The sequence below is a fragment of the Crinia signifera genome, chromosome 1 (genome assembly GCF_055691185.1).
Source record: "Crinia signifera chromosome 1, ASM5569118v1, whole genome shotgun sequence".
Classification (NCBI taxonomy): domain Eukaryota; kingdom Metazoa; phylum Chordata; class Amphibia; order Anura; family Myobatrachidae; genus Crinia; species Crinia signifera.
In genome coordinates this window covers 427,069,679-427,083,668 of record NC_139217.1, presented here as the reverse complement: position 1 = coordinate 427,083,668, position 13,990 = coordinate 427,069,679, and the positions used below count along the sequence as shown (strand labels likewise).

Here is a 13,990-nt window from a genome sequence, read left to right as displayed (position 1 = left end):
GAACGACATTCCAGAACATAACTTCCAGGGTGCCTTCCAAACGTGGACAACTCGTTGGCAGAAGCGTGTCGACGCACAAGGGTCTTATTTTGAAGAATTTAAATTGTTTGTAGCGATATCTTCAATAAATATATTTTCCCGAATTTGGTCTCATTACTTTTTATACAAACCCTGTAAATTCCTGAAATCATTGCTAAATATCTCTATTCATTCCTGTTTACTAACATCTAAAGAAACTAATATTCTATGGTCTGTGAAACAATTCTTAAGGCCATTAAAAAACTTACGGTCATTCTCCTCTTGGATGTCACCGTTGACTACATCAATGTAGTTCTGAATCTCTGTCCAACTTAAATAGCTCTGACCTTGAGCTGCAGCTTCCTTCTTACTGGATACCAATGTGCTAATATAACTGGAAATGAGGAAAAAAACCTTTTATGTGGCATTCCAACATCCCAAAGGGGTTTACAGTATGATCATATTCGCCACTGAAGGCTGACACGCATTGGGAAATTCAATTCTCATTAATTAATACAAGCTACTATTGTACATACACTTATGACAGACAGGATAAACTGCACATTTGATGTCAGGGGCATACGGACTCAATGATGGATAGTTGCACATGAACCCTCCGCCTCTCTCACTCACAAGACTAGTTGGAAACTGTTGATCTAATTAAAGCTTTAATCAAAATCTTATTTCTTACAGAAATATGTAATGTGTCGAGAAGCAGCAGACATTTCCCGATACAAAGGAACAACACAAAATAAAACATGTGCCATCAACATGTTTACTACTGTACATGAATGGTTTCCAGCAATTGCGGACTGTTTCCTGATAGTTGTGTGTCTGCTTTGCCTTACACTGCACCATTTACACACATACCACTTTTATACACACTAGAGCTGTACAAGGTATTAGATAGTTATTACTGTCCTATACTATGGCATATTTATAATGGGTACAAGGTCCAGATGGGCCACACTGAACACATTCCTTCAATACTTACCTTTCCAGAGTCCCACGTCAGCAGGTTCGGTATGATTTCCCCACGGTCAAAACTCTGACAACCATTGGCTGATGGTCAAAATGCTGACATTTATAATATCACAATATCACCTGTTGTTTTTATTTTTTTGGGGGTGTTTATGTTGACCTAAGTAGAGATGGACACCGTATAGGTGTACCACATCCCCTTGCATGGCTAGCTGCGCTCAACATGCTTCTGGCACAGTGCCTCATTACGCTTGGAACACTATTGTATATTCTCCCTCTATGCCCACGTGGATGTAAAGTATGAACACGTCGGATTCAAAGCAAAAATCATGAAAAACTCATGACAACTTTTTGACTAGTCAACATATTAAAGGTCGGTATTTTGAATGCGTCTGCATTTTAATGTCGGGATTTTGATCTTTTCTGTATTTTGACCATTGGTCATTGGTTGTCGGGATTTTGACCGTCCGGAAATTGAATGCATCCCAGCGGCGCTGCACAAAACACTGGGAAAATGGCTGCTGCCACATTTTACTGGGGACCTGCACATATGCAGTAGGCTGGCACTGTGCCGGTGTCTACTAGTGCTCAGTAGAGCCTTATCGGGTAGAGAGAAGGGAGTCCTGTATGGAGATTGCACATAAAGGCCAGTACCCCATTACCCAGGATTATTATTATGCAGGCAATAGACATTCTCGGGGCAATTTAATGATCTTCAGACAGGCAAAACAAAAGCCTCAAAAAGCAGCCCCATTTTTGACAAGTGGGCCCTACAACACACAGGGCCCATGGTACCAGAACTTCCCTGGTACAGGAGATCTACGAAGAGGAACCCAGATTATTCCTGCACATGGATTTTTATGGGACACATACTAAAGACATATACTAAATTATAATTGACCTTTAGAAGGAAAACATCTACCATGTTAGCTTGGTTACAGTTTTGTTATTCATGTATGAAGCTATTAGAAATAAATGTTGAATAGTCAGCATCAATTATCTAACCATATACAGTACTACAATAGATATAACCCTATACAGTACTACAATAGATATAACCCTATACAGTACTACAATAGATATAACCCTATACAGTACTACAATAGATATAACCCTATACAGTACTACAATAGATATAACCCTATACAGTACTACAATAGATATAACCCCATACAGTACTACATTAGATATAACCCCATACAGTACTACAATAGATATAACCACATACAGTACTACAATAGATATAACCACATACAGTACTACAATAGATATAACCCTATACAGTACTACAATAGATATAACCCTATACAGTACTACAATAGATATAACCCTATACAGTACTACAATAGATATAACCCCATACAGTACTACAATAGATATAACCACATACAGTACTACAATAGATATAACCACATACAGTACTACAATAGATATAACCACATACAGTACTACAATAGATATAACCACATACAGTACTACAATAGATATAACCATATACAGTACTACAATAGAAAGTAAGGAGTCTGCCAGGTGTGGTATGGTGATTTGTAGGGCCGCCCTCATAGCATCAGCCCCCACATCTATATATAAAATATTATATATAATACCAACCGCTGCATGTTGTCTTCATCAAGATTATTAAAACTTATGGAAGGACTGGCAATCTGCGTACAGACAGAGTTTATGTCATTGGTCTCCAGAGCTTGATTCAACAGTGCGACAGCAGACAACATCTCCACAGCAATAAATAGCTCTTCCTGCGTCAGGTGGTTCTGTTGGCATAGAGCAGGCATTGGTTACTACAGGGGTTTCTAAACTTTTAAGAATTAAGTCAACCGATAATATCAGAGTTTTAATTGATGGCACCCCTATGCCAAATGTTTATTTTGGAGAAATGAAAGAAATTGTGGTACTTATGTAGTATCTGGGCGTCCGATTTAGAAATCGGATCGAATCGCATGCGACCAAATCGTATGCGATGCGATGGTCAAGATTTTTCCATAGGATTCAATGTTAAAATGGTCTGAGTCCATTTTAACATAGAATTCGGTACTTGTTTCCTAGCACGGCCACACCGATTCAGATCGGGGTGGTCGTGTCGGAAAAATCGGGTCGATCGCATCGCATGCGATTTGGTCGCATGCGATGCGATCGACGCGACCGACCGATTTTTGACCCGATTTTTTTCATTGAATCCAATGTAAATTGGGTCCCTGGGACCCAATTTTACATTGGATTCAATGAAAAAAATTCCCAACCCCCCCAAATTTAAGCGCGTTAACCCCAGGCCACGATAGACGCCAACCCGAAGCGTGGCGAGCGCAGCGAGCCCGCGAGGGGCGGCGGTACGCGTCCTCCGACCTTTTCATGCCCTACTATCCACGTCGGCGTGGAGTGAGAATAGAATAGTGTGGCGAGCGCAGCGAGCCACCGAGCCCGAAGCGTGGCGAGCGCAGCGAGCCCCGCGAGGGGACGCGGTTACCTTCACAGGTAAACGCGTCCCTTCGCGGGCTTCACAGGTGTCCGCGTCGCCACGGACACCTGTGAAGCCCGCAAAGGGACGCGTATAACTGTGAAGGTATCCGCGTCCGCTCGCCACGCTTCGGGCTCGGTGGCTCGCTGCGCTCGCCACACTATTCTATTCTCACTCCACGCCGACGTGGATAGTAGGGCATGAAAAGGTCGGAGGACGCGTACCGACGCCCCTCGCGGGCTCGCTGCGCTCGCCACGCTTCGGGTTGGCGTCTATCGTGGGGTGACGACGGGGACATCTATAATGTGAAATGGGTCATATTGGCCCATTTCACATTTTTTCACATTTTTACAGCATTTCAATGTTAAAATTTTTTTTAACATTGAAGCCTATGCAAAAATCGGGTGCATCGCGTCGCATCGGGACCAATGTTAATGGTCCCGACCGACGCGATGCCCCCGATATTTTACCTTTCCCGACAAGATTTCAATGTTAAATTTTTTTTTAACATTGAAGTCTATGGAAATATCGGGGGAATCGCGTCGGTCGCGTCGGGACCAATGTTAATGGTCCCGACCGACGCGATGCCCCCGATATTGTCTCCTAGCCGGCTAAATGGACCTGATTTCAAAAGAAATCGGGTCCATCGGGGGTAATCGTGTCCCTTAATTAAGGGACACGATTACTTAAGATTGTGGCCGTGCTAGGAAACAAGTACCTAGAATTCAAATGGGAAAAAGGGGTCCTTTTCCTTTCCCCACTATCCAAGTGGGCATGGAGTTGGATATAAACCTGTGGCGAGCGTAGCGACCCACCGAGCCCGAAGCGTGGCGAGCCCCGCGAGGGGACACAGAATACTTTTTAAGAAATATGCGTCCGCTCGCCACGCTATATAAAATCAACTCTATGCCCACTTGGATAGTGGGGAAATGAACAGGACCTTCTTAACATTGAATCCTATGCAAAATGGCATCGAATCGCATCGCATCTGATTGTATGCCTTAAGGTAAGGCATACAATCACAAAATCGGACGCCCAGATACTACATAAGTACCGAAATTGTGTTTATATAACTTTAGGTGTATTTATGTAATGAGGGACAGGTTTTGCTTCTGTTTGTACACATTTTATTATTGTCAGCCACAAGCACTGGTTTTGCCTATTACTTTGACAAAAATTAATTTGCATTGGTCCTGGACCAACCAACCCGAGGCACCCCTGCAAGTGTCCTGAGGCACCACAAGGTACCACGGCACACAGTGTGGAAACCACTGGGTTACTATATAATGCGTGACTCTATATTATATTTAATGTCACATAGAGGTTATGCATTCATGTATTATCAAGTCAAGTGTTACTTACAAAACCTCTGGTTTGTGCAAAAGTAATTCAAATGAAGTAAAATTACTACGTTGTAGTTATTTAAAAGTTGCAATTTTTGATGTTGTTCATGAAAAGCCGTCAGTCCCCTGTGCTGACAATCTACTGTGTTCTCACACACCAGCTATAGTCCCATATAGATAGTGGGGGGAGCCGCTACAGACAGTGATGTGTCCTACTATGCTCTCACACACCAGCTATAGTCCCATATAGATAGTGGGGGGAGCCACCACATAGACAGTGATGTGTCCTGCTGTGCTCTCACACACCAGCTATAGTCCCATATAGATAGTGGGGGGGGAGCCACCACATAGACAGTGATGTGTCCTACTGTGCTCTCACACACCAGCTATAGTCCCATATAGATAGTGGGGGGGAGCCACCACATAGACAGTGATGTGTCCTACTGTGCTCTCACACACCAGCTATAGTCCCATATAGATAGTGGGGGGAACCACCACATAGACAGTGATGTGTCCTGCTGTGCTCTCACACACCAGCTATAGTCCCATATAGATAGTGGGGGGAGCCACCACATAGACAGTGATGTGTCCTGCTGTGCTCTCACACACCAGCTATAGTCCCATATAGATAGTGGGGGGAGCCACCACATAGACAGTGATGTGTCCTACTGTGCTCTCACACACCAGCTATAGTCCCATATAGATAGTGGGGGGAACCACCACATAGACAGTGATGTGTCCTGCTGTGCTCTCACACACCAGCTATAGTCCCATATAGATAGTGGGGGGAGCCACCACATAGACAGTGATGTGTCCTGCTGTGCTCTCACACACCAGCTATAGTCCCATATAGATAGTGGGGGGAGCCACCACATAGACAGTGATGTGTCCTACTGTGCTCTCACACACCAGCTATCTCTTATATATTTAGCCAGATCTGTCACTCAACCCCTGTGGAGAACGTTCCTGTGTAGAACAGTTTCACTTTCATGTGTCTGACGTTCCACCCCCTTGACATCACCTCCCCCCGCCCAGCCAGGGCTACAGTACACGCCCACCATCCACCATTACTCCACAGCCACCATCCACCATTACTCCTGCACATCCCTACCCTCTGTCAGGACCCCGCGACCCCCCTCCCGCGATTTGCGGGACCCCCCCGCGACCCCCCCTCCCGCAATTCGCGGGACCCCCCCTGACCCCCCCTCCCGCGAATCGCGGGACCCCCGCGAATCGCTGGACCCCCGCGACCCCCCTCCTGCGATTCGCGGGACCCCCGCGACCCCCCTCCTGCGATTCGCGGGACCCCCGCGACCCCCCTCCCGCGATTCGCGGGACCCCCGCGACCCCCCTCCCGCGATTTGCGGGACCCCCGCGACCCCCCTCCCGCGATTTGCGGAACCCCCGTGACCCCCCCTCCCGCCATTCGCAGGACCCCGCACCCCCCCTCCCGCAATTCGCGGGACCCCCGCTTTCCACCCTCCCGCAAGTCGCGGGACCCCCGCGACCCCCCCTCCCGTGATTCGCGGGACCCCCGCGACCACCCCGGTATCCGGACTATTGTTAGACAGCACTTACATCGACAGCCATTACATCGACACCATTAGTTCGACACCTCAATAGGTCGACATGTCATTAGGTCGACAGGTCATTAGGTCGACAGGTCATTAGGTCGACAGGTCATTAGGTCGACAGGTCATTAGGTCGACAGCTCATTAGGTCGACAGCTCATTAGGTCGACAGCTCATTAGGTCGACAGCTCATTAGGTCGACATGTTTTTAGGTCGACACTGCCATTAGGTCGACAGTGTCTATGTCGACAGTCAAAAGGTCGACATGGGTTTTTTCACTGTTTATTGAGCCGACAGGCGGTATTTCATGCCCTACTATCCACTAGGGCGTGGTGGGAGAATAAAATAGTGTGCCGAGCGCAGCGAGGCACCGTGCCCGAAGCATAGCGAGCGGCTGCGGTACACTTCAAACTGTGTCGACATTTCGGCCAAAAAACAGTGAAAAAACCCATGTCGACCTTTTGACTGTCGTCATAGACTCTGTCGACCTAATGGCAGTGTCGACCTAAAAACATGTCGACCTAATGAGCTGTCGACCTAATGAGCTGTCGACATAATGACATGTCGACCTAATGGTATGTCGACCTAAAACCATGTCGACCTATTGAGCTGTCGAACTAATGGTGTCGATGTAATGGCTGTCGATGTAAGTGCTGTCTAATATCCGTCCCAGACCCGACCACACCCTCCCGCGATTCGCTGGACCTCCGCGACCACCCCCTCCCGCGAAACGCGGGACCCCCGCGACCCTCCCGCAAATCGCGGGACCCCAGCGACCCCTCCCGCGAGCCCCCTCCCGCGATTCGCAGGACCCCTGCATCCTCCCCTCTCGCGATTCGCGGGACCCCTGCGACCCCCCCCTCCCGGCATTAAAAGGGCCCCCCGCGACCCCCCCTCCCGCGATTCACGGCACCCCCCCCCCTACTATGATTTGCGACCCCCCTCCCGCGATTCACGGAACCCCCCGTAGCGACCCCCTCCCGCCATTTGCGGGCCCCCTCGGCACTTCTCGCGATTTGCGACCGCCCCCTAATTCACACATTCGGGGACCCCACCTCCCGCGATTCATGCCCCCCTCACGCAATTCACGGCACCCCCCACACCCCCCTTCCTGCGATTCGCAACCCCTCACGACCCCCCCTCCCGCGATTCACGAAACCCCCCGTAGCGCCCCCCTCCCGCGATTTGCGGGCCCCCTCGGCACCTCTCGCGATTTGCGACCGCCCGGTAATTCACACATTCGGGGACCCTCCCTCCCGCGATTCATGGCCCCCTCACGCAATTCACGGCACCCCCCATACCCCCCTTCCTGCGATTCGGAACCCCCCACGACCCCCCCTCCCGCGATTCATGCCCCCTCCCGCAATTCACGGACCCCCGCACCACCCCCCTGCGCCCACCCTCCCTTGATTCACGCCCCCCTCATGCAATTCACGGCAACCCCCCACACCCCCCCTCCTGCGATTCATGACCCCTCCCGTGATTCACGGACCCCCGCACCACCCCCCCTTGACTCACGGCACCCCACGCGCCCCTCCCGCAATTCACAGACCTCCGCAACCCCCCCTCCCGCAATTCACTAACCCCGACAACCCCCCTCCCGCAATTTGCGGACCCCCCTTCCCACGATTCAAGCGCCCCCGCCCACGATTTGCGGACCCCCGCCCCCTCCCGCTAACCGCGGATCCCCACACACCACCCCCCCTCCCGCAATTTGCAGACCCCCTTCCGGCAATTCCACCCCCCAGCGGACCACCGCGGCCCCCGCTCCCGCATTTAACGTACACCCGTGATAAGGGGGGATCCTGTACCACCACAAGCAGGTACCGCCCCTAGGTGGGAAATCCGGCCCTGGCTGCCGCACTGCAGGTTTCCCCACTGCCCTCTGCACCAGCGCCACAACTTTTATCAATGTCTTGCCCACATACCACTATTATACAGCCTCCTGCTCTCATGCACGCTCACTCCCTCCCTCCCAGTGGGAGGAGACGCTCACCCACTGCCGGGAGCTGCATACTGTCCCCCACCCTCCTCCAGTTCTAGGGATGCCCATCGACCATCAATGATTTTCAAATAATCTATGGTTTATGGCCGATGTTGAATACTTTTGCCATCAATGTGGGAGGACACTGCCCTGCCTCCTGTTCTCCTGCCCCGTAACTTCCGCCAGTGGAGACCCGCTCACCCTGTGTTGCCCACATTCCCCTATCATGCTTTACCGCCCAGCCTCCTGCTCTCATGCACCCTAACTCCCACCCAGTCGGAGGAGACACTGACTCCTGTATTTCTGTGCTGCCACGCTGGACCCTCACCCACTGGCAGAAGCTGCACAGTGTCCACCACCCTCTTTAGTCCCCCGTATGCCCACACACCCCTATCACTACCCAGCTTCCTGCTCTCCTGAACCGTAACTTCCACCACTGGGTAATCGCTGACGCTGTGTTGCCCACATACCCCTATCATGCCTCATATCCCAGCCTCCTGCTCTCATGCACCCTAACTCCCACCCAGTAGGAGGAGACACTGACTCAGGGCCACCGTCCGGTACTCCTGTGCTGCCACGCTGGACCCTCACCCACTGCCAGAAGCTGCAATACAGGGCATCTTTCATACAATTCTAACCATATTTCTCACAATACAAATGTTCACAAATTAAGGGGCGTAGCCCCTTACGCCGGTGTGAAGAGCGCCCGTAGGGCGCGATGAATCACCTAGTAGTCCCATATAGATAGTGGGGGGAGCCACCACATAGACAGTGATGTGTCCTGCTGTGCTCTCACACACCAGCTATAGTCCCATATAGATAGTGGGGGGGAGCCACCACATAGACAGTGATGTGTCCTACTGTGCTCTCACACACCAGCTATAGTCCCATATAGATAGTGGGGGGGAGCCACCACATAGACAGTGATGTGTCCTACTGTGCTCTCACACACCAGCTATAGTCCCATATAGATAGTGGGGGGAGCCACCACATAGACAGTGATGTGTCCTGCTGTGCTCTCACACACCAGCTATAGTCCCATATAGATAGTGGGGGGAGCCACCACATAGACAGTGATGTGTCCTACTGTGCTCTCACACACCAGCTATAGTCCCATATAGATAGTGGGGGGAGCCACCACATAGACAGTGATGTGTCCTGCTGTGCTCTCACACACCAGCTATAGTCCCATATAGATAGTGGGGGGAGCCGCTACAGACAGTGATGTGTCCTACTGTGCTCTCACACACCAGCTATAGTCCCATATAGATAGTGGGGGGGAGCCACCACATAGACAGTGATGTGTCCTACTGTGCTCTCACACACCAGCTATAGTCCCATATAGATAGTGGGGGGAGCCACCACATAGACAGTGATGTGTCCTGCTGTGCTCTCACACACCAGCTATAGTCCCATATAGATAGTGGGGGGAGCCACCACATAGACAGTGATGTGTCCTGCTGTGCTCTCACACACCAGCTATAGTCCCATATAGATAGTGGGGGGAGCCACCACATAGACAGTGATGTGTCCTGCTGTGCTCTCACACACCAGCTATAGTCCCATATAGATAGTGGGGGGAGCCACCACATAGACAGTGATGTGTCCTACTGTGCTCTCACACACCAGCTATAGTCCCATATAGATAGTGGGGGGAGCCACCACATAGACAGTGATGTGTCCTGCTGTGCTCTCACACACCAGCTATAGTCCCATATAGATAGTGGGGGGAGCCACCACATAGACAGTGATGTGTCCTACTGTGCTCTCACACACCAGCTATAGTCCCATATAGATAGTGGGGGGGAGCCACCACATAGACAGTGATGTGTCCTGCTGTGCTCTCACACACCAGCTATAGTCCCATATAGATAGTGGGGGGAGCCACCACATAGACAGTGATGTGTCCTACTGTGCTCTCACACACCAGCTATAGTCCCATATAGATAGTGGGGGGAGCCACCACATAGACAGTGATGTGTCCTGCTGTGCTCTCACACACCAGCTATAGTCCCATATAGATAGTGGGGGGGAGCCACCACATAGACAGTGATGTGTCCTACTGTGCTCTCACACACCAGCTATAGTCCCATATAGATAGTGGGGGGAGCCACCACATAGACAGTGACGTGTCCTGCTGTGCTCTCACACACCAGCTATAGTCCCATATAGATAGTGGGGGGAGCCACCACATAGACAGTGATGTGTCCTACTGTGCTCTCACACACCAGCTATAGTCCCATATAGATAGTGGGGGGGGAGCCACCACATAGACAGTGATGTGTCCTGCTGTGCTCTCACACACCAGCTATAGTCCCATATAGATAGTGGGGGGAGCCACCACATAGACAGTGACGTGTCCTGCTGTGCTCTCACACACCAGCTATAGTCCCATATAGATAGTGGGGGGAGCCACCACATAGACAGTGATGTGTCCTACTGTGCTCTCACACACCAGCTATAGTCCCATATAGATAGTGGGGGGAACCACCACATAGACAGTGATGTGTCCTGCTGTGCTCTCACACACCAGCTATAGTCCCATATAGATAGTGGGGGGAGCCACCACATAGACAGTGATGTGTCCTGCTGTGCTCTCACACACCAGCTATAGTCCCATATAGATAGTGGGGGGAGCCACCACATAGACAGTGATGTGTCCTACTGTGCTCTCACACACCAGCTATAGTCCCATATAGATAGTGGGGGGAGCCACTACAGACAGTGATGTGTCCTGCTGTGCTCTCACACACCAGCTATAGTCCCATATAGATAGTGGGGGGAGCCACCACATAGACAGTGATGTGTCCTGCTGTGCTCTCACACACCAGCTATAGTCCCATATAGATAGTGGGGGGAGCCGTCACTTAGACAGTGATGTGTCCTGCTGTGCTCTCACACACACCAGCTATAGTCCCATATAGATAGTGGGGGGAGCCACCACATAGACAGTGATGTGTCCTGCTGTGCTCTCACACACCAGCTATAGTCCCATATAGATAGTGGGGGGAGCCACCACATAGACAGTGATGTGTCCTGCTGTGCTCTCACACACCAGCTATAGTCCCATATAGATAGTGGGGGGAGCCGTCACTTAGACAGTGATGTGTCCTGCTGTGCTCTCACACACCAGCTATAGGGGTGAATTTATGAAGCTTGGAGAAGTGTTATCTATCCCCATAAAGAACATTATGAGCAAGGTGATAATGGTTCAGCCAATCAGCTCTTACCTGTCAATTTACATATTGCAGCTGATTGGCTGAACCATTATCACCTTGCTCATAACGTTCTTTATGGGGATAGATAACACTTCTCCAAGCTTCATAAATTCACCCCATAGTCCCATATAGATAGTGGGGGGAGCCACCACATAGACAGTGATGTGTCCTGCTGTGCTCTCACACACCAGCTATAGTCCCATATAGATAGTGGGGGGAGCCGCTGCAGACAGTGATGTGTCCTACTGTGCTCTCACACACCAGCTATAGTCCCATATAGATAGTGGGGGGAGCCACCACATAGACAGTGATGTGTCCTGCTGTGCTCTCACACACCAGCTATAGTCCCATATAGATAGTGGGGGGAGCCGTCACTTAGACAGTGATGTGTCCTGCTTTGGAGTGTCTAGGCATGTCCAAACTATGTCCCTCCAGCTGTTGTGAAACTACAATTCCCATAATGCCTTGCCACAGTTTTGCTATTAGGGAGTGCTAAAATGATGGAAAGGCATGCTGGGATGTGTAGTTTCAAAAATCTGGAGGGCCATAGTTTGGACACGCCAAGTCTGTCACATGCTATTTAACTTTTCATCGGATCAAGAACATTACTTTGGTATATAATGTATTGGGCTGGACTGGGGCAGAGCCTAGGGGGAGGCCCACTTGACAGGGGTTGGAAGGAGCATAGTGGGTTCATGGATAAAGGGGTTGTAAAGGGGGGTGACTGTGTAGTGACATAGGGGAGGGGGAGGGGCCTAACAGGGCGGCAGGATAGTATATATTGAGGGGTTCACGTAGCCCCAGGTCAGACATTTTGTCAAGGATTAAGAAGCTGACTTGCTGACTGATCGTGTGTCACCCAAGCATGACAGATATCGAGACTGCGCTGGCCTCCTTGAGGAAGGCGGCCGGTACGCAGGGAGCAGCCTGGCTACAGGAGCAGGTAGCGGGCCTCATACGGGGGTTGGGGACGGACGCTGACACGTCTGACCCCTCCGGCGCACGGCCTCGGAGGTCCAGGCCTCCGGAGCGCCTTAGCCCTTCTTTCACCCCCAGAACCCGGCGCCGATCCAGGAGCCCCATTCGGGACCCTCCAGGCAGTTCCGCGGGACGGACACCTTCCTCCCGGCAGGCGCGGTCTGGGAGGAATCCTACAGGGCGGCGGGGTTCACAGCGCGGGAAGGGTCGCCTTCCCGTGCGAGAAGAAACAGCGGAGATGACAGCGGGCACGAGCGCGGCCGACGAGGAGGCCCAGACGGGAGGTCGGGGAGAAGGCGGCAGTACCAGCGGGGTGAGAGCTCCAGGGAACGAGCGGCAGCCGGCTGGCTTCGACGTCGATGATGAGCCTGCACGCAGTGCGGCGCCCGCAGGATCCGAGAGGGGTGCGCGCCCGGCCACAAGACCGAGTAGACCAGAGGAGGTGCCTGGAACATCTGGAATGGGAAGTGCGCGTCTGGACACAGGAGCTGCGGCTGCTGGGTTCACAGCCCCCAGGCAGCCTGGTGAGTCATCTGTTTTGTCTTCTGGGCCCCTGGCAGGGAGTCAGGGGGTGGCGGGTGTAGCTCAGCAAAGTGAGGCTACTACGGGTATGTTAGAGTTGGTGACAGGGTTTGCAGAATGGTTTACAAAGGTGAGGCAGGGGACAAGTCAGTCGCCAGCCAGCGCGTGGGTTACGCCAGGCAGTACAGGGGGCGTTAGCAGTTCGGGGGCTACGCAGAATAGTGGGGAAAGTGTGGTGGAAACGGTGCAAGTCAGTGATTCTGCTAAGGGGGAGGTTTATGTCTGTTTTGAGGGACCGCTGGGGGCTCACTTGAAACAGGAATTAAGGGATAAGGTGTGGAAAGGGGAGTATGTAGACATATTCTCGCTGCTCCCATTGGAGCGCTTTAATTTGGACAGGCCACGTAAGGAAGAAAAGAAGGAGGAGGAGGAACGTCGGAGGTATAGGTTGATACCGCGGACGTTTTCTAATTGGCTGCAGGCTTTTGCGATTTTAGCCAGTGTTATAGGGGAAAAAGCGCCAGAGAACTGTTCGGCTTTGTTTTGTTATATGGATGCTATTGCGGAAGCAGAAAGGGTGTACGGGGGTCAGGCGTGGTTGAGATATGATGAACAGTTCAGGCAGCGTAAGGCGGTGCGGCCGAATATCAGGTGGGATCATAAAGATATTGGGTTGTGGTTGAAGGTGACGGCACCAAATAGGTTAGGTCAGCCCTTTCGAGGGGACAGGGGGGGCCCAAGAGAAGGGGTCTCCAGTACGGCCTTGCAGAAGGGCCTATGCTTTGCATTTAATGAGGGAGCATGTCGTTTTGGAGCAAAGTGCAAGTTCAAACACGAGTGCTCCTCATGCGGAGGTGCCCATGGAGCAAATAAGTGTTTCAGGGGAAAACCGAGGGAGGCTA

At 51.3% G+C, this 13,990-nt stretch overlaps 1 protein-coding gene across 4 annotated transcripts in view; it reads right to left on the bottom strand.

The window, feature by feature from the left end:
• IQGAP2 (IQ motif containing GTPase activating protein 2) overlaps positions 1-13,990 on the bottom strand; it is a 276,016-nt gene that overhangs the window by 82,083 nt on the left and 179,943 nt on the right. For all 4 annotated transcript variants that reach the window (XM_083151991.1, XM_083151993.1, XM_083151998.1 and 1 more), the window contains 2 exons: positions 2,611-2,771; positions 288-412 (listed from right to left, as the gene is read on the bottom strand). In XM_083151991.1, the coding sequence (XP_083008117.1) occupies positions 288-412; positions 2,611-2,771 (286 nt within the window). The remainder of the gene's footprint in view (positions 1-287; positions 413-2,610; positions 2,772-13,990) is intronic.